The following is a 25,139-nucleotide window of genomic DNA, read 5'->3' as shown; positions in this document are numbered from 1 at the left end:
TACAGCAAGCAAGACCCTACCTCAAAAAAAAAAAGAGAACGAGGTGGATCATGTTCCTAAGATTGACATCCTCTGCCTTTCACATGCTCTTACATGCGTGTGTACACACACACACACACACACACGAATGCACTCTTATTCCCGTAGAGGTAAGATCTGTGTTTTGCACCCACAAGGCTGTTTCAGGGAGGCACCAGTAGCATGTAGCAGCCCAGCCCCCCCCCCTCCCACCCAGGACAGCAGGAAAGAGGCCAAGGTGTGGAGTGTTCAATCCTCCGGCTCAAAGCATCCTCCAGGGCAGGAAGCACTTACCATCCTTCCACAGGTCTGCCACAAACTTGTCAGAGGAGGCGTTGAGGAGAGAAGTCACATTGTCATTCAGCGGGTCCATGTTCTTGGTCAGCCAGGCGCTCGCATTATAGTCCACCTGCCAAGAGCCCTGCGTTACCGCCCGCCCGCCCGCCACCCGTCGCAGGCCCCTGCTTCAGAAACCAGCGGCAGGGCCCGAGTCCTCCCGTTTCCCTCCCTTGGCTTCAGAGGTCAGAGGAAATGACAGCTGCAGCCACCATAATGGCTCTTCACAAGCACCAAGGAAAAATCACCAACAGACCAGAATCTTCATAGACCCTGCACACAGTAGGGCATCAAGTAATGGTATTCATGTTCCACAGAGACTTCTTTTCCTGAAAGCCAGCACCATGCCCATGAGTGATTTTAAAAAGGGGGAGCAATGGTGGTTAAAGCTCTCCCTAACACCCCAACTGCCCCCTATTCCTGAGAAGCTTGACAAGAGCCCCATTTAATTTTAATTTTTTTTTTTTTATTTTTAGAGGTAGGGTCTTACTCTAGCTAGGGCTGACCTATAATTCACTTTGTAGTCTCAAGGTTGCCTCAAACTGACTGCAATCCTCCTACCTCTGCCTCACAAGTGTTGAGAGTGCCACCATGCCCGGCTAAGAACCTCAATTTTAAGTTAAGCCCAGGGTCCTCTTTCCTACTCTCTGAAGAGCATAGTTTTAATAGCTTGGATTTAAAAAAAAAAAAAATATATATATATATATATATTTGATTTTTTCTTTTCTTTCGAGGTAGGGTCTCACTCTAGCCCAGGCTGACCTGGAATTCACTATGGAGTCTCTCAGGGTGGCCTTGAACTCACAGCGATCCTCCTACCTCTGCCTCTCAAGTGCTGGTATTAAAGGTGTGTGCCACCACGCCTGGCTCTAAAAACATTTTTTAAGGTTTATTTTTATTTATTTATTTATTAGAAACAGAGAGAGGGGTGGGAGGGAGAGAGAGAGAGAGAGAGAGAGAGTGAGAATGTGCTTGCCAGGGCCTCTAGCCACTGCAAATGAACTCCAGACGCATGTGCCACCATGTGCTGTGCATCTGGCTTACGTGAGACCTGGAGAATAGAACCTGGGTCCTCAGACTTTGCGGCAAGCACTTTACTGCTAAGCCATTTCTGCAGCCCTTTTTTCTTCTTCTTTTTTTTATTTTTTAAAGATTTTTTTCTGTTTATTTATTTATTTGAGAGGAACAGACAGAGTGAGAGAGAGAGAGTGGGCGCACCAGGGCCTCCAGCCACTGCAAACAAACTCCAGATGCGTGCGCCCCCTAGTGCATCTGGATAATGTGGGTCCTGGGGAATCAAGCCTCGAACTGGGGTCCTTAGGCTTCACAGGCAAGTGCTTAACCGCTAAGCCATCTCTCCAGCCCTTTTTTTTTTTTTTCATTACTGAAGACTGAACCAAGAGCCTCACGCATGCTAGGTAAACACTCTACCACTGAACTATTAACTTGCAGGCCTTGATATGAGGACATTGAAGGCTTTTGAAATGTTTGCCTTGAACACTAACAGTGCTCAAAGCCTACTGTGACCATGAAGACCATGAGTCAAAAAAGAATTGATAACACAGCTCAGGTGAGTTATGGTAGGATGCAAGTTGTCAGGGTGACTGCTAAACCTAATCTGTGAAGGGCCTGGAAAAAAAAAATCAGGAAGTTGGGAAGAGAAAAGTGGTTGCACCATATGCTTAAAGCAATGTAATCCCTTAAATATAAGGTACGAGGTGGGAAGATATTTTGGTAAAGAGCCCAAAGGGTAAATATTTTCAAACCAGTGAGCCATATAGTCTCTGTCATAACAGCTCTGCCTCTATAATGACAAGACGGGGTAGATACAAGTAAACCAATGGGCGTGGTTAGATCCCAATAAAACTTTATTGACAGAAACTAGCTGTGGGCCCCATGTGGCCCTTGCATATAGGTATTGGGCACTGTCTGTTTCCATGATGCAGTCAGGACACTGGGGTGGGAGGCACTAAAACAATCCTGCAAGCCAGAGTAAACTATGGCTTTTGGGCATTATCCGGGACACACTAACATCCCAGTCATGATGGTGCCTCTGATGACAATGTTGACAAAAATAATAGAAGTACATCTGTCACAAATTCCCCCAGGTAGAGCAGGCTGGCAATGGCAGAGAAACCTTCATGAAACCCCAGAGAAGATGTACTGGGGCTGGAGAGATGGCTTAGTGGTTAAGGCATTTGCCTGTGAGAGCCTAAAGACCCAGGTTTGATCCCCCACTACCCACGTGAGCCAGATGCAGAAGGTGGCATATGTGTCTGGAATTTGCTTTGCAGTGGCTAGAGGCCCTGACGCACCCATTCTCTCTCTCTCTCTCTCTCTCTCTCCAGATAGATAGATAGATAGATAGATAGATAGATAGATAGATAGATAGATAGATGTAGATATGTGTGTGTGTGTGTATACATCTTCCTCTCTCTCTGTCACACTCAATCAAATAAATATTTTTCTTTTCGAAAAAAGGGAAGATGCCTTGATATCCTCATTCCTGTAGGGTTTAACCTACAGCCAGAAGGACTCAGTCTACCCAAGAAAGAACAGCCTGGCACCATTGTGGATCCCCTTACAGAGGCTTAGGCAAATCAGAAGTATGACCTGATAGAGATGTGACTTACAACTGGCCTTCAGGGTTCACAGCCAGCCCCAGGGTTCTGCCATTTCAAAGTATCCCCCCATGAGCACCCCAGCACCCCTCGGGACCCACAAGTGGCACCTTTCCGGCGTAGTGGATGATGGAGAACTCGGTTTTGTCCTTGAGCTGCTTGGGTTTCTGGAACTTGGGGTGGTTGCCCTGCTCCGAGCACAGCTTCTCCACGAAAGACTTGTCGGTGGCTTTGGGGAACCAGCACTCCTCATCCAGAAGGGCCAGCACACCCGGAGGGTTGTTCTGGGGAAGACGGAAGGGCAGGGTCAGCGCCAGGCAAGACACCCCAGATCCAGACAGCCACACGATGTCACACACACGGCAGGGTGTGGTGGTGTATGCCTGTCATCCCAGCAAGTGGGAGACTGAAGCGGGAGGATCAAGAGTTCAAGGGCAGCCTTGGATACATAGCAATTTTGAGCTACATTATACTCCGCCCAACTCCCACCCCAACTCCCCGCCCACCAAAGAAAACCCGCAAATGCCACACGCAGGCATCACAAATCAAAACTGGGCTGGGGAATGTGACTCCATGGGAGAGGATCCACTTAGAATATGAAGAGTGCTGGGTTCCAACCACTGCATCTCCCAAAACGTCTTTGCTGGGTGTGGTGGCTCATGACTTATAGTAACGTCAACTCTTGAGAGGCTGAGACAGGAGAATTATTAGGAACTTCAGCTTAGCAGGTGTGGTGGCGCACGCAGCCCTTTCTTTAATCCCAGCACTTGGGAGGCAGAGGTAGTAGGATTGCTATGAGTTCAAGATCACCCTGAGACTACATAGTGAATTCTTGGTCAGCCTGGCTAGAGCAAGGCTCTACCTCGAAAAAACAACAACAAAAAGAGCTTTAGCATAGCATAGGCTATGCAGAGAGTTTCAGACTACTCTGTACTACAGAGTGAGATCCTGTTACAAATTTAAAATACACACACACACACACACACGCGGAGTAGGGAAGCAGAAAGAAAATGATCATCAAATTTAAGTGAACAGAAAGTGCAATGCAGGGCTGGAGAGATGGCTTAGCGGTTAGGGCGTTTGCCTGCAAAGCCAAAGGACCCAGGTTCGAGTCCCCAGGGCCCATGTAAGCCAGCTGCACAAGGGGGCGCATGCCGACAGGAGTTCCTTTGCAGTGGCCCCGGCGTGCCCAGTCTCTCTCATTCTATCCGACTCTCCCTTCCCTCTCTCTCTCAAACAAATAAAATAAATTTAATTTAAAAGTAAAGAAAGTGTGATGTAGTTCCCGAAGATTCAGGCTGCACAGGTCACGGCTGGGCAGGGGAGCCCTGTGGCGCGCGCCCCGGAAGCGGCGGCCCCTCACCGGCCGCTCGATGAGCTCGATGCAGGGCTGCAGGTCCAGGCCGAAGTCGATGAAGTTCCACTCGATGCCCTCGCGCTGGTACTCCTCCTGCTCCAGGATGAACATGGTGTGGTTGAACAGCTGCTGCAGCTTCTCGTTGGTGTAGTTGATGCACAGCTGCTCGAAGGAGTTCACCTGCGCGTGCACACACAGATGGGGGCACCCCCAGGTCAGAGGGCGGGGAGGGGGGCTCCACCCTGCAGGAAGCCCCGAGCCTGGACCTCAGCCCCCAGGAGCCTGTCTGCCCATCACCCTGGCAGGGCCAAGACCCAACTACGGCTGCCTCCTCGAGCCTAATGGGCTAGCGAGAGTGACCCAGGTCCATGTCACTCACCCACCTTGTAGGGGGGAAAAAAAAGCCATGTTTGCACTACGTGAAAAACTATGAAATCGGCTTGGAGGTGACATGTGGCCCGCCTCAGATAAGCAGGAGTCCATGAGACTTCTACTTCCATGGCGTGGTTGGAATTCTTGGAAATGAGATTTTTTTTTTTTTTTTTTTCTCTTTACAGTTGCTGAGAGACAGTCTGGAACTCTGGCGGCCAGCTTGGCACCAGGAGAGGAGAGGGCGAAGAGAGGTGCCAGGAAGTCAGGTCCTGCCTAGCGGCTCCATCTGTGCCTTTAGCTGTCTGAGTCACACGAGCCAATATGGGTCCTGTTGGATTTCTGCCTCTTATACCCTCAAGGTTCTAACCTTACCAGGTAGCTCTCTATCCCCCCCCCCCACCTCGCCCACTGGCCATTTGTCTGCCTTTCTGTAAAAGAGTCATTTCTCCAAAGAGGAAGCCCCCAGTTCAGAGGACTGAGACCGTCATGGCTGTACCTCGAAGATCTCAAATCCAGCAATATCCAGGATCCCCAGGAAGGAAGCTCCCTGCCTGTGGGTCTTGTCCAGGGCCTTGTTCACACGGGTCAGGATCCAGCGGAAAAGGCGCTCATAGGTGGCCTTGGCCAAGGCCTCGATGGCAAAGTCAGCCTGCGGAGGGGCGGTGAGAGGAACACACATATTCCCAGTGAATCATGTTTTCTCATGAGCCAGGCTGCACGCTCGAATTTTTATTTGCCTTCTGCCTTCAATCAATGCTTTTAAAAAGTACGTAAATAAAAGGGGAAATTGTGCCATTTCTACAGTCAGCAGGAGAGTGGCAGAGAGCGTTCACACCTAAGGGAGAAATGGTAGATAATGAAACGCTTCCTGGGAGGGGATTGTGGGAGCTGTTCCAACCCAGAATCAATGCGAGTGGATCAGCCTGCTTCTAGAAAAGACACTCAGGCATTTACACAGGTCAGGTCTGCCATCGGGCCCTGTCCCCTGCAACTAAAAGATCAAGGTAATGTCATGTGTCCTGTGAGAGCGACTCGTGTTCTCGCTTAGTTATGTTCTCAAAACCTGGCACGGGGGGCTGGGAAGAGGGCTGCTGAGCACCCTCAAAGGTGCTGGCTTGCAAAGCCTGCTGACCAAGTTCAATTTCCCAGCCACCCCTATAAAGCCAGACGTTCATTTGTAGCAGAAAGGGACCCTGGCATGCCCTCTCCCATGTGCAAATCTTTCATTTTTTTTTTAACCTGGGATGAGATTTCAATATTCTGCATTGGATAGATGAAGAATAAAGAGAAGGATGGATAAAAGGATAGGTAAGTGGATGAACGAGTAGATGGATGGGTGGATGGATTGGTAGATAGATGGATGGTGAATGGACGGGTGGACAGATAGATGTGAATGAAGGATGAATGTGTGGATGGATGGGTGGATGGTTAGTTGATGGATAGGTGAGTTGACGATGGGTGGATGGACGGTGAGTGGAAGTTGGAAAGATAGGTAGGGCGTGGGTGGATGGATAATGGATGGATGGATGGGCAGACAGATGGATGAGTTGGTGAGTCAATGATGAATGGGCCAATGCTGGATGGGTGGATGGAGGGGTTGATGGGTGGATGGCTGGTGGGTGGGAGGTTGATGGGTGATGGGCAGGCGATGTGAGACCCTGCAGACGTAACTGGCCAAGCATTACTACCTGCTCTTTTGTCTGAGCCTTCTGTACCACGTCCCGTCCAACTTTGATACGTGGGGTCAGGATGGCCCTCGTGAAGTCTGTCACGTTAATCCCCACAAGGTGGCACACTTTCTGAGCAGCTGCGGGAGAAAAGAAACATCTCAAGTGCTGTCCCCACAGGAGCAGGCTTGGGAGGAAGATGTCCTGGGGACGCAGAGATCTGAGTGTATGTGCCGCTCTTGGAGAAGTGGAGCCCGGGGCCACCCAGCCCACGTGGGTCCTAAGACCACAGTCATGCATCACCTCACTCTTAGGGTTTTGCTCTGCGACAATGCCAGGTTGATCTGGGTGCTTCCTCATTCTAAGGTGTGTGCGTTGAGTACTATTTATAGTAGCAAAATGTTGGAACTGGCCTCAATGTCCATTAATATGGGAGTGAAAAAAACGCATGGTAGGTTCACAGTATGGAAACCAGTCGTTTACAGGGAGTGCTGTCTGTCCGCTAGTCCCCATGATTCTCAGCTGAGGCAGTTGAATCCCCGGCAATTCAGAGACATTTTCTACTGACACATGGAGTGGGGTCCTTGTGAAGAAAGTATCCAAATGGGGAGATCCCTGACTTAAAGCAACAGGCTGGGGGGGGGGGGGCAGGTGAGGTCCACAGCACTGTATGACTTATGGAAATCAAACACATGCCCAGAGCCCTACCAGCCTGGTTCAGATACATGTCTGTGAGCATCAGGAAGTGAGCCAGAAAGGGACTGAATAAAACCCAACTGTGGTTACCAGGAGATGCTATTAAATGCTGCCAGAGTAGGGGCATCCCTGGGAAAATGGAAAACATCCATTATCTGCATTGTTTCACTCCCTTAAAAAATTTTTTTTTATTTATTTGAGAGCGATGGACAGAGAGAGAAAGAGGCAAATGGAGAGAGAGAATGGACGCGCCAGGGCTTCCAGCCACTGCAGACGAACTCCAGACGTGTGTGCCCCCTTGTGCATCTGGCTTACATGGGTCCTGGGGAATCAAGCCTCGAACCTGGGTCCTTAGGCTTCACTGGCAAGCACTTAACCACTAAGCCATCTCTCCAGCCCTTCACTCCCTTTTAAAGAGAAAAACTTTAGCAAGTGGTGGAGCATATCTGTAAACCCAGCACTCTGGAGGCTGAGGCAGGAAGGTTGTGAGTTTCAGGCCAGACTGGCTACATCAGGATATTTGTTAAACAAGATACAGCAACAACAGTAATACACAATGATTACAATAGAAGTTAGGTGAATGTGAGGGCTGGGGAGATGGCTCAGCAGTTCAAAGCATTTGCTTGCAAAGTCTGATGGCCTGAGTTCAGTTCCCTAGTATCCATGTAAAGCCAGATGCACAAAGTGGTGCAAGTGGAGTTCACTTGCAACAACATTAGGCCCTGGTGTACCCATTCTCATTCTCTCTCTCTCTCTGCTTGCAAATAAATAAAAAAAAAACCTATTTTTTAAAATTAGGTGAATATGGTCTTTCTCAAACTTCTTGTATTGTGCTGTGGTTTTGGACCACAGTATACAATAGCCAAATCCAGACTGAACCATAGATAAGATGATAAAAGATAAGATATGAGATGAAGCCAGGCATGGTGGCACACGCCTTTAATCCCAGCACTAGGGAGGCAGAGGTAGGAAGAACACCATGAGTTCAAGGCCACCCTGAGACTTCAGAGTGAATTCTAGGTCAGCCTTAGCTAGCGTGAGACCCTATCTCGAAAAACCAAAAAAAAAAAAAAAAAAAAGAAAAAAGAAAAGAAAAGAAAAGAATAAAAAAAGATAAGAGATGAGATAAGGACTCAGTGGGACCTCCTTCCCACCTCTGAAGCCATCAGTTCCTAGGAGCAGGTGATAAGTACCTGTGTTATCCGGCATGGAGGCCTGGTCTGTGTTTCTTTCCTTCTTGAAAACAATGTTTCCAAGCTGTAGGACGTGGGACACCACCTTCAGGATGGCTGAGGGGAAGAGAAGAGCAGATGAGACCACGTCAAACCCAAGGTGTTCTGGAGGTTGGAGATCTAGACATCATGGGGACCTGGAGCCAGTAGTGTCTTTCCTCTGAGGACACAGTTCTGAGCCCCCACATCTTGAGAGCTCAGTCACCTGCTTTCAGGGGAGAGCACAGGGGCTGGGGAGCTGAACTGCCAGATAGTCGCCGAAAACCTTGGGCCACCATGCAGCCTGGACTGACCAACTCCAGCTGTCGACCAAGTATGGCCCAAAATTACCATGCATAGATGGAGGAGGATGTGGGACAGTATATAGAGAATGGATGGATGGTATAAGATGAACATATGGATGGTTGGGTGGTGAGTGGATGGATGGCGGAAGGTAGATGGATGGAAATGGATACATGGATGGAGGATAGAGAATGGTTAGATATGTGAATGAGAGTAAATAGATGAGGGTGTGGATGGATAGAGGATGGACAAATGATGGATGGAAGGTGATGGGAAGATGAATGGTGGGTGGATGGATGGATGGATGGATGGATGGATGGGTTATGTGGAGGGTGGTTCCCTGATCAGTGCAAACATTTGCGCTAATTGGACTTAGAATTCAGCTGCCATGCAGCATTCCCACCATTCGCCACTAGACGGCAGTAGTGCTCCCTCACCAGACACTGCTCTGTTCCCCTGCAGGGCATCTTCCTTTGAGAACCACTGGTCTAGGTAACAGTGGACTGACAGGGCGGTTGTGGGCACTCACTGGGGACTAGAACCCCACCTGAAGGACCCCAAGCACTTGACACATCTCTGCCTCTTTGGAAAGGAGCCCAGAGTTGAAAGAACTCCTGATTTTCTCAAAGAAATGGAAACCTAAAAAACTTTTTTTTTTTTTTGGTTTTTCATGGTAGGCTCTCACTTTAGGCTCCAGCTGAGGCTGACCTAGAATTCACTACTAATCTTATGGTGGCCTTGAATTCATGACAATCCTCCTACCTCTGCCTTCTGAGTGCTGGGATGAAAGACGTGCGCCACCATGCCCGGCTGGCTAGATTTTAAGGTAGAATCTATGTCAGGAGTCAATTAAAACAAATTTTAATGTGTCTGGTGAGGCATGTCTGTAATTCCAGCACCTGAGAGGCTCAGGCAGGAAGATCATGAGTTCCAGGCAAGCCTGGGATACATAACAAGATCCTGTCTCAATTTTGTGTGTGTGTGTGTATGTGTGTGTGTATGTGTGTGTGTGTGTGTGTGTGGTATATGTGTGTACCAACGTGTATGTGTGTGTGCACGTGTGCAGAGGCCAGGGCCGACATTGGGTGTCTTCTTCATTGCTCTCCATACTCTCCACTGTATTTGTCTCTCACTGAACCTGGAGTTTACTAATCTGGCTGGTCTAGCTAGCCAGCAAGTCCAGGGCTTCATGCTGCCTCTCTCTCCCCAGTAAGCACGTACCTCCACACCTGACTTTTATGTGGGTGCTGGGGGTCCAAACTCAAGTCCTTATGCTTTCATTGCAAGCCCTTCACTGACTCTAAAGCCCATTAAACTTTTTTTTTTTTGAGTTGGGCGTGGTGGTGCACGCTTTTTTTTTAAAACTTTTTTTTTTCATTCTTTATTTATTTATTTGAGAGCAACAGACACAGAGAGAAAGACAGATAGAGGGAGAGAGAGAGAATGGGCGCGCCAGGGCTTCCAGCCTCTGCAAACGAACTCCAGAACGCGTGCGCCCCCTTGTGCATCTGGCTAACGTGGGACCTGGGGAACCAAGCCTCGAACCGGGGTCCATAGGCTTCACAGGCGAGCGCTTAACCGCTAAGCCATCTCTCCAGCCCCCCATTAAACTTTTTCACAAGTAATTATTAGAACCAGTATAATCATGGCTTATCATTATTGGCTTTATAGAAATTTACATGTGATAAAGTCCAGGACTGTAAAAAAAGGCTACCCTACACATAAAACTATTCAACTGACAGTAATACAGATGGAATGTCAGAGTTGACATCAGTTACAGACGGCTGAAGTTGGCTCACGATTCTCCACAGTCCCCAGGAGGGTGCAAGTACGCGCGGGGACATGAGCCAGCTGTGAGGGTTCAGATGCTGGTCCCGTTCTAAGCAACGTGTGACTACAAGCAAGGTAACATCATCTCTGACCCCCCTCTTCTGCCAACTAAAGATGCATGAAAATTCCTGCCTATAAAACTGATTGTCACAGGGATCAAATAGCACATCACAGGGTGCAGCTGCGTAGATAGGGAGGAGACTAAGGGTCATGCTGTAACCCTGGAAAAGGCTCCATCTTCCTGCTACAGGCTCCTGAGTTTTGGGGTTACAGGTATGCACCCCCATTCCTGGATTTACATAGCATCATCTTTTAAAAAATTTCTATGCATGCATGTATATGTATACATTCATGTGTGTGTGCAGGTGCACATGTGTGTGCAATACACGTGTACGTGTGTATGTATGGGTGTGAGGCCAGAGAACAGTCTCAGGCACCATGCATCAGCAACACCATCCTCTTCTGTATTCAAATTTGAGACAGGTTGCCTCACTGGCCTGGAGCTTGCCCGTTCGTCTAGACTGTCTGGCCAGGAAGCTCCAAGAGATCTGCTTGTCTCCACCTCGCCAACACTGGGATCACACACCACATTTTCCATGGGTCTGGGGGATGAAACTTAGCTCCTCATACTTGCAAAGTGTGCACCTTACTGACTGTGAGCATCTCCCCATCCTCAAATCATCCGCTCCATGTCTGCTCCCTTAGGAGGTCCATTATGGTCCATTATGATTATAACTGTTTCTCTAAATTCTCTTGCATCTTTTTTTTTTTTTTAAGTAGGAAACTTCCTCCAGGTGAAAATTCACCTTCACTTGCCAAAATCTGAGGGTAACTATAAAAAGAAATCCTAGGAAAATAAACATTATATTGTCAAATACCAGTCAGAGGCCGGGCCCTGTTCAAGGGGCAGGCTGGGGGCCATACTCTACGTAGTTAAAGGGAGATTGGTGAGTGTTCCAGAGAGGAGCTGAGCACCTATGACGTATCAGAGCCCAGGAGTCTTCAACTGAACCACATTACAGAAGGAGGGTATCTGGTATCATTTATAAGTAGTGAGAACCCACGTAAACGTTGTGCTTTATTTTATATTTTTTACCTTACTGTATTTCATTTTAACTTGAGGCCAGAGGACAACTGCAGAGTGTTGGTCTGACGTGTTCACTTTGTTTGAGACGGTTTCTTGTTTCATGCCACCGTAAACTCCAGAGTAGCTGGCCCAAAGGCTTCGGGAGGCTTCTAACTCTGCCTCTATGGCGGTGGCACTTGGGGAATCACAGATGTACGTGCACCACTGTGTCCGGCTTTATGTGCATTCTGGGAATATGCGTTCTGGTTGTCAGCCTTGTGCACTTAACCATCTCCTCAGCCCTCGTTTTAATTTTTTTGAGACAGGGTCTCATTCTATAGCCAAGGCCGGCCTCAAGCTCACAGCGATCTTCCTGCCTCAGTCTCCTGAGTGCCAGGATCACAGGCATGTGCTACGATGCCCCGCTGGAAATCTACAGTTAGACTAAGGTTCATTCTAGCCTTGCTTTTCACCAGGGCCACGATACAAATGATTAACAGATTTTTTTTTAATTTTAATTTTTTCTCACTTGTGTGTATGTAGTATGTGTGTGTGTGTGTGTGTGTGTGTGTGTGTGTGTGCGCGCATGTGTGTATGTGTTTGTTGTATGCATGTGTATGGGCCCTTGCAGTGCCCCAAGTGTCCGCTAACTGTGGAGGGCACTGTGGTGGCCAGAGCTGAGTGGCAGGTCTCTCCCATTGATCTCTTTACTGCCCAGTCTTGTTTTGAGCTGGAGTCTCTTTACTGATTCAGGAGCTTGTGGGGCTCCCAAGATTCTGGGTTCTCAGATCTCTGCTCCCTTGAAGGACTGGGGTTACCAGCACTCATGATCACACCTAGCTGTTTGCATGGTATCTGGGGATTCAAACTCAGGGCCCCTCAGGCCCTCACGCTTGCACAGGAAGAACATGTAAGTACTGAGGCATCTCTCCAGCTTGACCAAAGGGTGTTTTGTTCTTTTGAGGCAAGCCCCACAGACTTTTTTTTTAAGAGAGCAAAAGTGTGAGAGAGAGAGAGAGAGAGACAGAGAGAGAGAATTGGTGGATCAAGGCCTCCAGCCACTGCAGTCGAACTCCACATGTGTGTGCCACCTCGTGTACACGCGTGACCTTGTGCGCTTGCGTTATTTTGCACATCTGGCTTACGTGGGACCTGGAGAATCAAACATGGGTCCTTAGGCTTCACAGGCAAGTGCCTTAACCACTAAGCCATCTCTCCAGCCCATGACCAAAGGATTTTAAGGGCTAAAGCCACAGGCAAGAGAAGGGGCCCAGGAGGGTCCCAGCTCAGCATTTGCTCAGCATTCTTAGGGGGATTTTTTTCATTTCTCCATGCCTTGGTTTCCCCATCTGCAAACCAAGGCTAACCGCAGGTCCAACATAAGGTGGCCATGACATAAATAATGAATATGAAAAACTTAACATGTTGTTTTGTCCTCTGATAGCTTTCCTTCAAATCTCCCGCCAACATTTTCATACAGCTCCGTGTTTTTTTTCACCACACAATTTAAGTGGCTTCATTTGTCTCCTTTCTCAAGGGCAGTCTACTTGAGCAACTCTTTTTCTCAATGAACATTTTGCCTTATTCCAATTTTTCACTAAGTCAAATATACTGAATGAACATCCTGGTACATGAAGGGGGAACCTTTTAAAAGGTTTTGTCTAGGAGCTGATATAAAGTGATATAAAGTGATATAAAGTGCTATGCAAGTGTAAGGACCCAAGCTCAGCTTCCCCAGAACCCATGTAACTGCCAAGTGAAGGTGGTGGCCTGGCCTGTAATCCCAGCCCTGGGGATCACAAGCCAGCTAGTTAGGCGGGTCAGATTGGTGAGCTCTGGGTTCAAGTGAGATATCCAGCCCCAGTAGGTGGGTGGAGAGTTACGGACTGGCATCAACCCCTGTCCTGTCACACGCACCCATGTACATGCGTACCGACAAACATATGCACTTAGAGGCATACATACACACATATCTGCCAAAAATAAATGATGTATCTAAGGCTGGAGAGATGACTTAGTGGTTAAACTGCTTGCCTGTGGAGCCTTAGTACCCAGGTTCAATTCCCCAGTACTCACGTAAGTCAGATGCACAAGATGGCACATGTGTCTGGAGTTCGTTTGCAGTGACTAGTGGCCCTGGTGTGTGCCCATTCTCTCTCTCTCTCTCTCTCTGCCTATTTGTTTTTCTTTCATGAAACAAATCAATTGTTTTGTTTGTTTGGTTGTTTGGTTTTTCAAGGTAGGGTCTCACTCTTGCCCAGGCTGAACTGGAATTTACTATGGAGTCTCAGGGTGGCCTCGAACTCATGGCGATCCTCTCACCGCTGCCTCCCGAGTGCTGGGATTAAAGGCGTGCGCCACCATGCCCGGGATAAATAAAATATTTTTTAAATGATGTATCTAGCGTCTGGCACAGTCATTTTTTGTATTTTTAAGTTTTTAACATTTATTTATTTATGCGTGTGTGTGTGTGTCTGCCCCTGTGACACCATGGAAGCCAGAGCTGTCTGCGCTCCATCTTTTTCGAGACAGGGTCTCTTGCCCCAGCAAACAATTCTCACCCATGAGTGAGTTTACATGTGTACTGGGGAATTGAACCCAGGTGGGCAGGCTTTGCAAGCAAGTGTTTTCAACTACTGAGCCATCTCCACAGCACAAGGTTATAGAAGTGAAACTGAACTGTGATCCAAATAAAATGAAATCATACGTGAGGTGCCCATGGCCTTGGATGCCGGTATGGAACCCCAGCCAAGACACACAAACACCATCCATTTGTCAACTCTGCCCTAGGACCTTCTTTTTCTGTACTCCAGTTTAGCTCGTCCATGCCGACCTGCCCTGTGGGCTTCACTGCAGCCCTTGGCGATATTCTAGGGGCCCAAAGGGTGTGGGAAGAGAGGGCAGTTTTCCACCCTCCTGCATGAGTGATTCCCAAAAGATGTTAACTTTAGATGCGGGGCCCTTCTGAGCCAGAAGGAAAAGAGTTTCTGGAAGTACAGTACTTAATCCAACTGGGACCTAATGAGTTCTTGGGCCACTGTTTGAATGACACTGGTCAACATGGGTGTATTGCCAGAGCAGCTTTCCCAGGAAGCGCAGCAGCAGGCCCTTTGTCTCCATTTTGTCCCAGCAGAGGTCCAGTCTGTCTACCACCCCCCCCAAAAAGCCCACTCTTAGAAGCCACCCCCTCCCATGCCCTGAGCTTCCCACAGCCCTGTCATCTCTAGTAGCCCAAGAATGCACACGTCCACTGATGCCCATCAACCCTAGCCTGAGAGATGCCTCCATCTGGGGACTACAGAAGGGACTCCCTCTGCCCTGTGGTCACAAACACAAAAGCTGTAAGGGCTAAAATGAAGTCACGTTGCTGTCAAGAAACTGCACCGTACATAGGGACCACAGAGAACAGAAATCCAGGTTCTAGAGAAATCTCTGGACCCTGCTGCACCTGAACTTTTGAACACAGGAGTTACTATGGTTTGATTCTGGACCATCCCCCCCTCCCAAAGGCTCATGCTTTGAGCCCTGGTTCCCAGCTGTTGGTGCTATTTTGAAGCAGTGGAGCCTGTAGGAGGTGGGCCTGGCTGGTAGAAACAGGTCACTCTCTGCTTCCTGGTCAGCCTTGATGTGAGGAGCCTCTGCCCCACACCCCTGCTACCGGAGCTGAGCTGCTCCACCACGGCTTCCCACTATCATGGACTGAAACTTCTGTAGTCAAAATAATCCCTTTTCCCCTGAAGTTGTCCATGTCAGGTGTTTGGTCACACTGACATGAAAGTCACTAGCACAGGCCTGAGAAGACTCACACAGCTGCTCCTCCTCGTTGAAGCCCATGATGGACATGGCCTCCAGTGTCTCCTGGAACATCTCGTCATCCTGGGCAGCTGGAATGGGCACAAAGCCATTGGAGAGAAACGTGTAGTTGTTGAAGCCTTCCAAAAGCAGGTCACCTAGACAGAGAGGGAGAAGCCAAGTGAACCAAGGAGACACTTCTATTTTCGTTCTGGTCAGTGGCCTGGGCCACCGTCGCTTGGCTTGTTTGTTCATTTTGTTTTGTGATAGGTTCTGACCGTGGCTGTGCGGGTGTTGATCTCATGATCATCCAGCCTCAGCCTTCCCTGAGCTGGATTCCCGTCATTGCTACCACACCTGTATCATCCACTTGCTATATATATTCTTTAATTTAGAGAGAGAAAGAGACAGACACAGAAAGAGAGAGAGAGAATTGGCACACCAGGGCCTCAGTCACTGAAATCAAACTCCAGATGCTTGTGCTACCTAGTGGGCACGTGCGACCATATGCTTGCCTCATGTTTGTGCATCCAGCTCATGCAGGATCTGGAGAGTCAAACATGGCTCCTTAGGCTTCACAGGCAAGTGCCTTAACCACTAAACCATCACTCCAGCCCCACTTGCTATATTTTTATACAAAATCATACATGCATAGAAATTAATAATAATCCAATATTATAAAAAATTTATAATAAAAACCAGGTGTGGTGGTGCATGTCTTTAACCCCAGCACTCGTCAGGCAGAGGTTAGGAGGACTGCAGTGAATTTGAGGCCACCCTGAGACTACATAGTGAATTCTAGGTCAGCCTCAGCTCGAGTGAGACCCTACCTTGGAAAACAAATTTTTTTTAATAATGAATGTCTTATCTCTTTTCTATCTCCTACCATAGCATATAATAACTGCTTTTACCTCTTTCAACTGTTTCTTCCAATGTTACCACTATCTGCATACACAGTAGACTTGCTATATCTCATGCGTATAATACTATATACCATATCCTATACCATATATGCTACACTTTAATATATACTGTACTAATAATATAGCACATTATAACATATGCTATATGCTTACATATAACAGGCTATTTCCATATATGTCAAACCTAGGTCTTGTCTATTGACTTCCTGCTGTGGTACATAAAGGCTTAACTCTCCCAAGCCACCTTCCCTTTCTTCCAACTGTGAATCAGTTGAATCACTAAATATGTCTGTGTCAGAGGTTAACAAACCTGGCTCATGGCTTCCTTTTGTAAATAAAGATTTATTGAAACACAGCCACTCCCATTTGTTTGCCAGTCTTCACGCTAACAGGCAGAGCTGAGTAGCCTAAAAGTTTACTGTGTGGCCCTTCAGTGAAAATATCTATTATGTTGTTACATTAAATAAAAAGCGTTCTTGCCAGGCATGATAGAACACGCCTGTAATCCCAATATTCTGAAGGCTGAGGCAGGAGGATTTCAAGTTCAAGACTAGCCTTAACTGTAGAGGGGAGGACAGCTCTATCTGTGGAAGGCCTGTCCTGTAGTTTTGTTGGTTGCTGTTCTCGTCTCTTTTCCCAACATTTATAATTGCTTTCTTTTCTCGTTTTACTTCCTTGTGTTACCCTTCCAATATACTGTGTTCTTTGTTCCTTCTGGAGCCAGTCTTTAATTAATCTGGCTTACAGACCAAGAGGATGATTTTCTTTTGAAGCCAAGGTCTTTCATGGGTCAAGTCACTTGGAAGACACTTGATAAAACCCAAAGTTAAACTGACCCCGGACACCAGAGAACTTGAGCTTTTGGGGTCAGCGCAATGCAGATTAAAGTCACGCGGTCTTGAGTCTTGGCCAAGGCTTCATTACCCATAGTATGGAAGGACTCACAGAAACTTCTTCCTCTTCCCAGTTCTGTCATCAAGAATACAATGAAAGGGCTGGAGAGATGGCTTAGCGGTTAAGCACTTGCCTGTGAAGCCTGAGGACCCCAGTTTGAGGCTTGACTCCCCAGGACCCACGTTAGGCAGATGCACAAGGGGGCGCACGCGCCTGGAGTTTGTTTGCAGTGGCTGGAGGCCCTGGCGCACCCATTCTCTCTCTTTGTCTCCCTCTTTCTCTCTCTGTCTGTCACTCTCAAATAAATAAAAAAATAAATAAATAATTTTAAAAATAATAATAATTAAGAAAAGAATACAATGAAAGCTGGGTGTGGTGGCGCACGCCTTTAATCCCAGCACTCGGGAGGCAGAGGCAGGAGGATCGCTGTGAGTTCAAGGCCACCCTGAGACTACATAGTGGATTCTAGGTCAGCCTGGGCTAGAGTGAGACCCTAGCTCAAAACGTCAAAACCACAAACCAAACAAACAAAAAAAGAATACAAATGAGGCCTGGCATGGTGGCAGTCATGCCTGTGATTTCAGCATTAGGGAGGTCAAGGAAGGATTGCCATGACTTTAAGACCAGCCTGGACTACTTAGTGTGACCGTGACTCAAAACAAAGCAAAACAAAATGGAAAGAACCCTATTACCTCCGGCCCTGGCTGAGCTTCTCACAGCAGTTGGGAGACTAACAAACAAGCTCACGGACCCCTCGCCAGAGAACTACGCTGGTAATGCTGGTGCCAGGGAGGACTACCACCCACAGTGGCCCCGGCTGGGAGCTGCCCACTTGCAGGATTTGCTGGTGAAACATCCACCTTCGCACCCACACACTGGGTGCTCCGGGAGGCCAAGCTGAAGGGGGCTGGGAGGAGCGATGCCGCCCTCTACTGGCAGACCCTGCGATAGGCGCACTTGCTCACAGCCTGGAGGAGACTGCTTTGCCCTTTTGCTCTCGTTACTTTCCCATCACTTTCCTTTCCCCTTGCATGTCTTTACAATTTTCCCTTCATTCCTCTTTTCCGTACCTTCTTCCTCCCTTTTTCTTCCTTCTCTCTTCCTCCCTCTCTCCTAACCCTCTTTCCAGAGAGTCAGTGTGTAGCCCAGGCTGGCCTCCCATTTGTTATTCCCCTGCCTCAGCCTCTCAAGTGCTGGGATGACGTGTGTGCACCACATAGCCAGCGCCCGTGTGGTAATTCTCTTACCAAAACAACTAATCCTGGACCGCAAAACTGATGGGAAACGAAGTTTATGTTGCTCTCACTTTCAGACTTCTTTTTTTAAAAATTTTTTTTTGTTTATTTTTACTTTTTTGAGAGCGACAGAGAGAGAGAGAGAGAGAGAGAGAGAGGCAGATAGAAAGAGAGAATGGGCGCTCCAGGGCCTCCAGCCACTGCAAACCAAACTTCCGACGCGTGTGCCCCCTTGTACATCCAGCTAACATGGGTCCTGGGGAATCGAGCCTCGAACTGGGGTCCTCAGGCTTCATAGGCAAGCCCTTAACCGCTAAGCCATCTCTCTAGGCCACTTTCATACTTCTTAAACCCACTACAGTTACATAAGCTCTACTTCCTGTACACCTGCATGTGCTGATGAAACCCCTTTGCAGCTCGGCCTGTGTTCTTTTAAAAGTTAGATTACTGGGGCTGGATAGATGGCCGGACAGTTAAAGGAGCTTGCTTGCAAAGCCCATAGGCTCAGGTTCAATTCCCCAGTACCTATGTAAACCCAGATGCACATGGTGGTGCATGCATCTGAACTTGCCGTGGCACGCCCTCTCTCTCTCTCTCTCTTCCCTCCCTGCAAATACATACATACATAAGTATAGATAGATAGATAGATAGAGAGAGAGAGATTACTATATGACCAGAGCTAATTTCTTATTGGAATCTGGAATACATGAAAAACTACCCTACAATAGAAGGCATCAAACCTCAACACCCCCTTCTGTTTTTGTAAATAAAGCTTTATTTAAATGCAGCTCCCCCCACACACACACCATGTTGGCTTATGAACTGTTCGTGGCAGCTTTTTGCACAGTGGTAGAGTTAAGCAGACTGCGGGTGGATATTTTCGAGCTGACCTTTTATAGGAAAAGTTTGTTTGGCTGGGTGCGGCCCAGTGGTAGAGCGCTTGGCTGGCATGAACAAAGTCCTGGGTTCCATCCCCAGTGCAGAGAGAAAGAGGGGGGGGGGTGACTTTTGATCTACCAAGGCCACCTCAAGGTCACTTTTATTTATTTATTTATTTATTTATTATGGTTTTTCGAGGTAGGGTCTCACTCTGGCTCAGGCTGACCTGGAATTCACTATGGAGTCTCAGGGTGGCCTCGAACTCACAGCGATCCTCCTACCTCTGCCTCCCGAGTGCTGGGATTAAAGGCGTGCGCCACCACGCCCGGCTTATTTTTTAAAGCTTTTTTTTTTTTTTAAGGTCACTTTTAAGCCTTGTGTAATGCAAAGTCCTTAGTCTGCTGCCCCTACACATTCCTTATAAAGCCAAAATCTGAGCCCGGGTTTTGTGGCTCATACCTATAATCCAAGCACTCAAAATGTTGAGGCAGGAGGATCACAAAGTTATGGGCTGCAGAGTGAGACCTTATCTGGGGGAGGGACGAGAGGGGACAAAAGAAAGCCAGATGTGGTGGCTCGCGCTCCTTTTTTTGAGGCAAGCACAACAGACTGGCCTTCCTTTTTATGTGTGTGTGTGTAAGAGAGAGAGAGAGAGAGGGCATGAATTGGCATGCCAGGGCCTCCAACCACTGCAGTCAAGCTTCAGATGTTATGCCAACTTGTGTGCATGTGCAACCTCACACGCTTGTGTCACCTCGTGCATGGGACCTGGAGGGTTGAACCTGGGTCCTTGGGCTTTGCAGGCAATGCCTTAATGGCTTTCTCTCTCCCTCCCTCTCCCTTTCTCTCTCTCTCTCTCTGTGTGTAATTCATTCCTTTAATCTCAGCACTGGGAAAGCTAAGGTTAGAGGATTGCCATGAGTTTGAGGCACCCCTGGGCTACAGAGTGAGTTCCAGGTCAGTCTGGGTTAGAGTGAGACCCTGCCTCAAGAAACCAACTCCCTCTGACCCCCCTCCAAAGAAAACCAAAAAACAATCAAATGTGTCTTATGTACTTGCAAGTTTTATAAACTGGCATACAGGCAGGGTCTTCTGCTTTCCTTCAACACAGACTATGTAAGTGGACTTGACTAATTAATGACCTAAAGTGTAGCTGGAGCTGACAGCTATCCATGACATCCACCTAATCAATGAGGATGACTAGACAGCGGCCAACCTCGCACACTGGAGGAGGTGGGGAATTACACACCTGCCACCCAAGCGTCTCCGACCCTTCTTAGCTCACCACTTCCCTTGACCCGATCAGAGAGCAGGCCAAAGCCTCCCAGTCTTAATCACTCACTTTTCATCTTTTCCTTGGCTCCAGCAATCAGATAGTAAAAGATGTGGAACGTCCTCTCATCCCTGGCTTGCCGAATAGCGCGGGACTTTTCTAGCAGGTCTGGTTCGGGAAGCATTAAGGAGTCTGGTACTAGTGCGAATTCAGCTCCCAGAAACGTAACTCCCAGCCCACCGCTGCCATGTCAGCTGCAGAGAAGAAGCGTTCCCAGGGACGGAGAGTTCTGAGGAGCCCAAGAGCTGGGCAAATTCAGCCTCTGTGCCTGGTTCATGTGGCACTGACCAGTTCTGTAAGATTGGTTGAAGCCCTGTGGACAAAGCCCTTGGCGACAGCTGGCAGATGGCAGACCCAGAAAGACGGTGACAGAGCACAAAGGAGAAACATCAATACAAGAACTAGAGGGGGGCTGGAGAGATGACTTAGTGGTTAAGGCACTCGTCTGCAGAGCCTAAGGACCCAGGTTCGACTCTCCAGATCCCGTGTAAATTAGATGCACAAGGTGGCACGTGCACACAAGGTGGCTCACACATATGGAGTCCAGTGATCATGGCTGGAGGCCCTGGCACGCCAATGTTCTTTCTCATTAAAAAGAAATTAAAAATTAAAATTAAAAAAGAGAATAGGGGCTGGAGAGATGGCTTAGTGGTTAAGTGCTTGCCTGTGAAGCCTAAGGATCCCGGTTTAAGGCTCGATTCCCCAGGACCCACGTTAGCCAGGTGCACAAGGGGGTGCATGCATCTGGACTTTGTTTGCAGTGGCTGGAAGCCCTGGCATGCCCATTCTCTGTCTCCCTGCCTCTTTCTCTCTCTGTCTGTTGCTCTCAACTAAATAAATAAATAAAAATAAACAAAAAATTTTTAAAAAAGAGAATAGGAGGGTCCCAGGAAGGAGGGCTTACAGCGGGGGCCTGAGCATGAGCTGTCCTTCCAGGAGTCCTCACCGTCACCTTCTCCTTACAAAGAGCCATCTTTAGTCACCACAGAACACAAATCAGAAGACCTTCCGGGAAACCCATCAGGTCATGCCCCACTGTCCCAGGAAGGAAGGAAGGACCCTTGAATATCGTCTGCTTTTTCAACATAGGTAAACTGAGGCTCATGAGGTCACCCAGCTGGGTTGGCAGACCTTGTCCCCTCTGAGTCTTAAAAACTGGCTTTGGGGGTGGGGCTGAAAGATGGTTCAGTGGGTAAAGTGCTTGCCTTGAGTTTGATCCCCAGCATCCATGTAAAAAAGCCAGATGTGGTGACGTGAATCCAGCGCTGGGTAGGTGGCAACAAGCTGGATCCCTGGGGTTCACTGGGCCAGTCAGGCTAGCCTAATTGATGAGTTCCTGGCCAATAAAGTCTCTGTCTCAAATAAAGGTGATGGCATCTGAGAGCAATGCCCAAAAGTCTCCATGTGCATACTCACACAAATACAAGCATACTGAAAGAAAGAAAGAAAGAAAGAAAGAAAGAAAGAAAGAAAGAAAGAAAGAAAGAAAGAAAGAGGGAGGGAGGGAGGGAGGAAGGAAGAAGGAAGGAAGGAAAGAAAGAAAAAGAAAAGAAGGAAAGAAAGAAATGAAGAAAGAAAGAAAGAAAGGAAGGAAGGAAGGAAGGAAGGAAGGAAGGAAGGAAGGAAGGAAGGAGGAAGGAAGGAAAGAAAGAAAGAGGAAAGAAGGAAAGAAAGAAATGAAGAAAGAAAGAAAGAAAGAGAAAGGAAGGAAGGAAAGAAAGAAATGAAAGGAAGAAGGAAATTAAGAAAGAAAGAAAGAGAGAGAGAGAGAGAGAGAACACCCAAAACCTTCAACTATGACAAAGCCTCTTTTTCATCTTTGGGACAGGGGAGCCCACAAGTTTCCATACTTCAGACAGAGCGTTTTGTGTGCATAACAAATACCATAGGGCATCCTTAATGGTCCTGGGTCACCATTGTTATGCCTGTGGTAAAGCACGCCAATACTGTCCTAAGGGGAAATGGGGGTGTCACCAGCCTGTTGGGGCTGTGTTGTGGTTTTCAGAGCTGTCTGTGTGCCAGACTTCAGGTGAGGGTTTGCAGAGGGGTGAAAGCCTTCTACCTGCCCTGACGCAGCTGGAGCAGAGAAGACCCAACTTGACCCAGTGGGATTTGGGACACAGAGAACAGTGGCTTTCCCTTCGTTCCTAGTGCGGTCAAGCAAACCTATCATGATGTGTTTAAGAAGTTTCAATTTATGCCTGGAATGGTGGGGCAAGCCTTTAATCCCAGCACTCGGGAGGCAGATGTAGGAGGATCACAAGGCCACCCTGAGACTACATAGCGAATTCCACATCAGCCTGGACTAGAGTGAAACCCTACCTCGAAAAAAAATCAGGAAAAGAAAAAAAAAAGGAAGTTCCAATTTAAGATGAGGGCTTCTAGAAGAATCACAGGTGGGTGTGTGCTTGTTTTCTTTTAAGACAGAGCCTTTTTATGTAGCCAAGGCTTGTCTGCAACTCATGATCCTCCTGCCTCAGCCTCCCCAGTGCTGAGATGATAGATGCCCAATGAGAACCCAGGACTTTAAAGATTATACTTGAACATTTGACCCTCTGGGGAAATGTTGGCTGACTACAATGGGGAAGAACTAGAGGTCTCAACCACCAAGACAGCTCTGTGGAGCAGGAACATTGCCCCTGAGGCTCAGAGAGGTTGAGTGACCTGCTCACTGGACCAAGCCGAGAATGGGACATAGAGCTGGGTCTTTTCACTATCCATTTTCTTGTCCAGGGCACCAAATGCCGCCAAGACACATCATTGCCAAGTTCATGCTTTGCAAGCAGGTGTCTGAGGCCAAAGGCTGGCACCTGTGATGCTCTGAAGCCAACAAGTCCCTGAGCCCCAGTCCTGGTCCCTAAAGTCCATAAGTCTCTCGCTGCACCCCAGCTCAGCAGGCAGATACTGGCAAAAGATGCCTAACGTGGTATCCAGAGCGTCTACTCGGGCTCTGGGACACTTCTGTTCCCACCTGAACAGGGCAGCTGGCCCTAGACCAATTCTCTTAAGGGTAAGAACTCCTGAGTTTGGCTTTGAACAAGACCCAGTAAGAAAAGTGACGCGGACAGATAATACACTAGTGCCCGTGCAGAGCTGGCCCTGACTGTCCCGGCACAATGAGGAAACCTTCATGTGATAGCGTCACATGCATCCTCCCAACGTCACCCTACATCAGCCCCATCTCACTGATGAGGCCCAGCAGTTGAGTAACTGGGTCCTTCAGGTCAACCAGGTAGGGAGCAATCAATCTAGAATCAAACACGGTCCGTTTCAGATTCAAACCCAGGGTCCCCATGTGTGCAACCCTACCCCGCAAAACCTGCTGATGACACAAGAAAAATTATTCTGGAAGGAACTCAAGAGCACAAGGGACGGAGGAGTGGGCTCTGTACCCCTCAGCTTGGGGGGTCCTCACACGGCTCAGGCTTTCAAAGGATACACGTCTCGATGTTGGCTCCCACGATGTAACCAGTGACATCAAAGTTGATACGGATGAACTTGCCCTGCCAACAGGAAAACAAGTTCATGGCATGGCCGTCCTTGGTGCAGAACCCAACCATAGGCCAGCGGGGAGATGTTGGGGGCTGGGAAATTGGGGACACTCTTGTAAACACACTCAGAGCCTCACAGCTCTGCATGTTCCAAGGAGCCTGAGTTTGCTGAGCTGAGTGAAACCCAGGTCTTCTGGAGACCAAGAAGCTTATGAAACCCTCCCAGAGGGCTTGGAGAGATGGCTCAGGGGTGAGCTGGCTCAGGGGTGAGGTGGCTCAGGAGTGAGGGGCTCAGTGGTGAGGTGGCTCAGGTTACAAGCTTGAGAACCTGAGTTTATTGTCTATAAGAAAGACTGTCTGGGCCGGGTGTGGTGGCGCACACCTTTAATTCCAGCACTCGGGAAGCAAAGGTAGGAGGATCGCCGAGAGTTCGAGGCCACTCTGAGACTACAGAGTGAATTCCAGGTCAGCCTGAGCTAGAGTGAGACCCTCCCTCAAAAAACCAAAAAAAAAAAAAAAAAAAAAAAAAGAAAAGAAAAGAAAAGAAAGAAAGAAAGAAAGAAAGAAAAGAAAGACTGTCTGGTGGACTAGGGAGATTTCTCAGTGGTTAAGGCACTTGCTTGGAATGCCCGATGGCTTGGATTCAGTTCCCCAGTACCCATGTAAAGCCAGATAAGTGGCACATGCGTCTAAAGTTCATTTGCAGCGGCTAGAGGTCCTGGCATGTCCATTCTCTCTGTCTCTCTCTCTCTCTCTCTATCTTTCTCTCAGTGTTTGCAAATAATAATTTTTTTTTTTTCAAGGTAGGGTCTCACTCTAGCCCAGGCTGACCTGGAATTCACTATGGAGTCTCAGGGTGGCCTCGAACTCACGGCGATCCTCCTACCTCTGCTTCCCGAGGGCTGGGATTAAAGGTGTGCACCACCACGCCTGGCTTATAAATAAATTTTTTAAATAAAAAAAGAATGACTGCAAGAGGCACTTAATAAATAATCGCTGGAGGATGGGTGTGCATGGTATAGGGTAGGTACGCAGTCCATGCTTTGCTGGGGAAATGAATGAGTGTTGCGTGTGTCTAGCATGTCATAGGTGCTCAGTAAGTAAACGACTGTGCA

The 25,139-nt window shown here is 48.1% G+C and overlaps 1 protein-coding gene across 2 annotated transcripts in view; it reads right to left on the bottom strand.

The window, feature by feature from the left end:
- Positions 1 to 25,139, bottom strand: part of Myh11 (myosin heavy chain 11) — a 122,261-nt gene that overhangs the window by 40,859 nt on the left and 56,263 nt on the right. For both annotated transcript variants that reach the window (XM_045161840.1, XM_045161841.1), the window contains 9 exons: positions 23,973 to 24,036; positions 20,543 to 20,641; positions 15,284 to 15,427; positions 8,261 to 8,356; positions 6,393 to 6,511; positions 5,201 to 5,353; positions 4,339 to 4,512; positions 3,086 to 3,259; positions 313 to 427 (listed from right to left, as the gene is read on the bottom strand). In XM_045161840.1, coding sequence (XP_045017775.1) covers positions 313 to 427; positions 3,086 to 3,259; positions 4,339 to 4,512; positions 5,201 to 5,353; positions 6,393 to 6,511; positions 8,261 to 8,356; positions 15,284 to 15,427; positions 20,543 to 20,641; positions 23,973 to 24,036 — 1,138 coding nt within the window. The remainder of the gene's footprint in view (positions 1 to 312; positions 428 to 3,085; positions 3,260 to 4,338; positions 4,513 to 5,200; positions 5,354 to 6,392; positions 6,512 to 8,260; positions 8,357 to 15,283; positions 15,428 to 20,542; positions 20,642 to 23,972; positions 24,037 to 25,139) is intronic.

This window comes from Jaculus jaculus, chromosome 11, assembly GCF_020740685.1.
Source record: "Jaculus jaculus isolate mJacJac1 chromosome 11, mJacJac1.mat.Y.cur, whole genome shotgun sequence".
In the NCBI taxonomy this organism is placed as follows: Eukaryota; Metazoa; Chordata; class Mammalia; order Rodentia; family Dipodidae; genus Jaculus; species Jaculus jaculus.
Note: the sequence above shows the minus strand (reverse complement) of the source record. Positions and strands in the feature narration are given on the sequence as shown.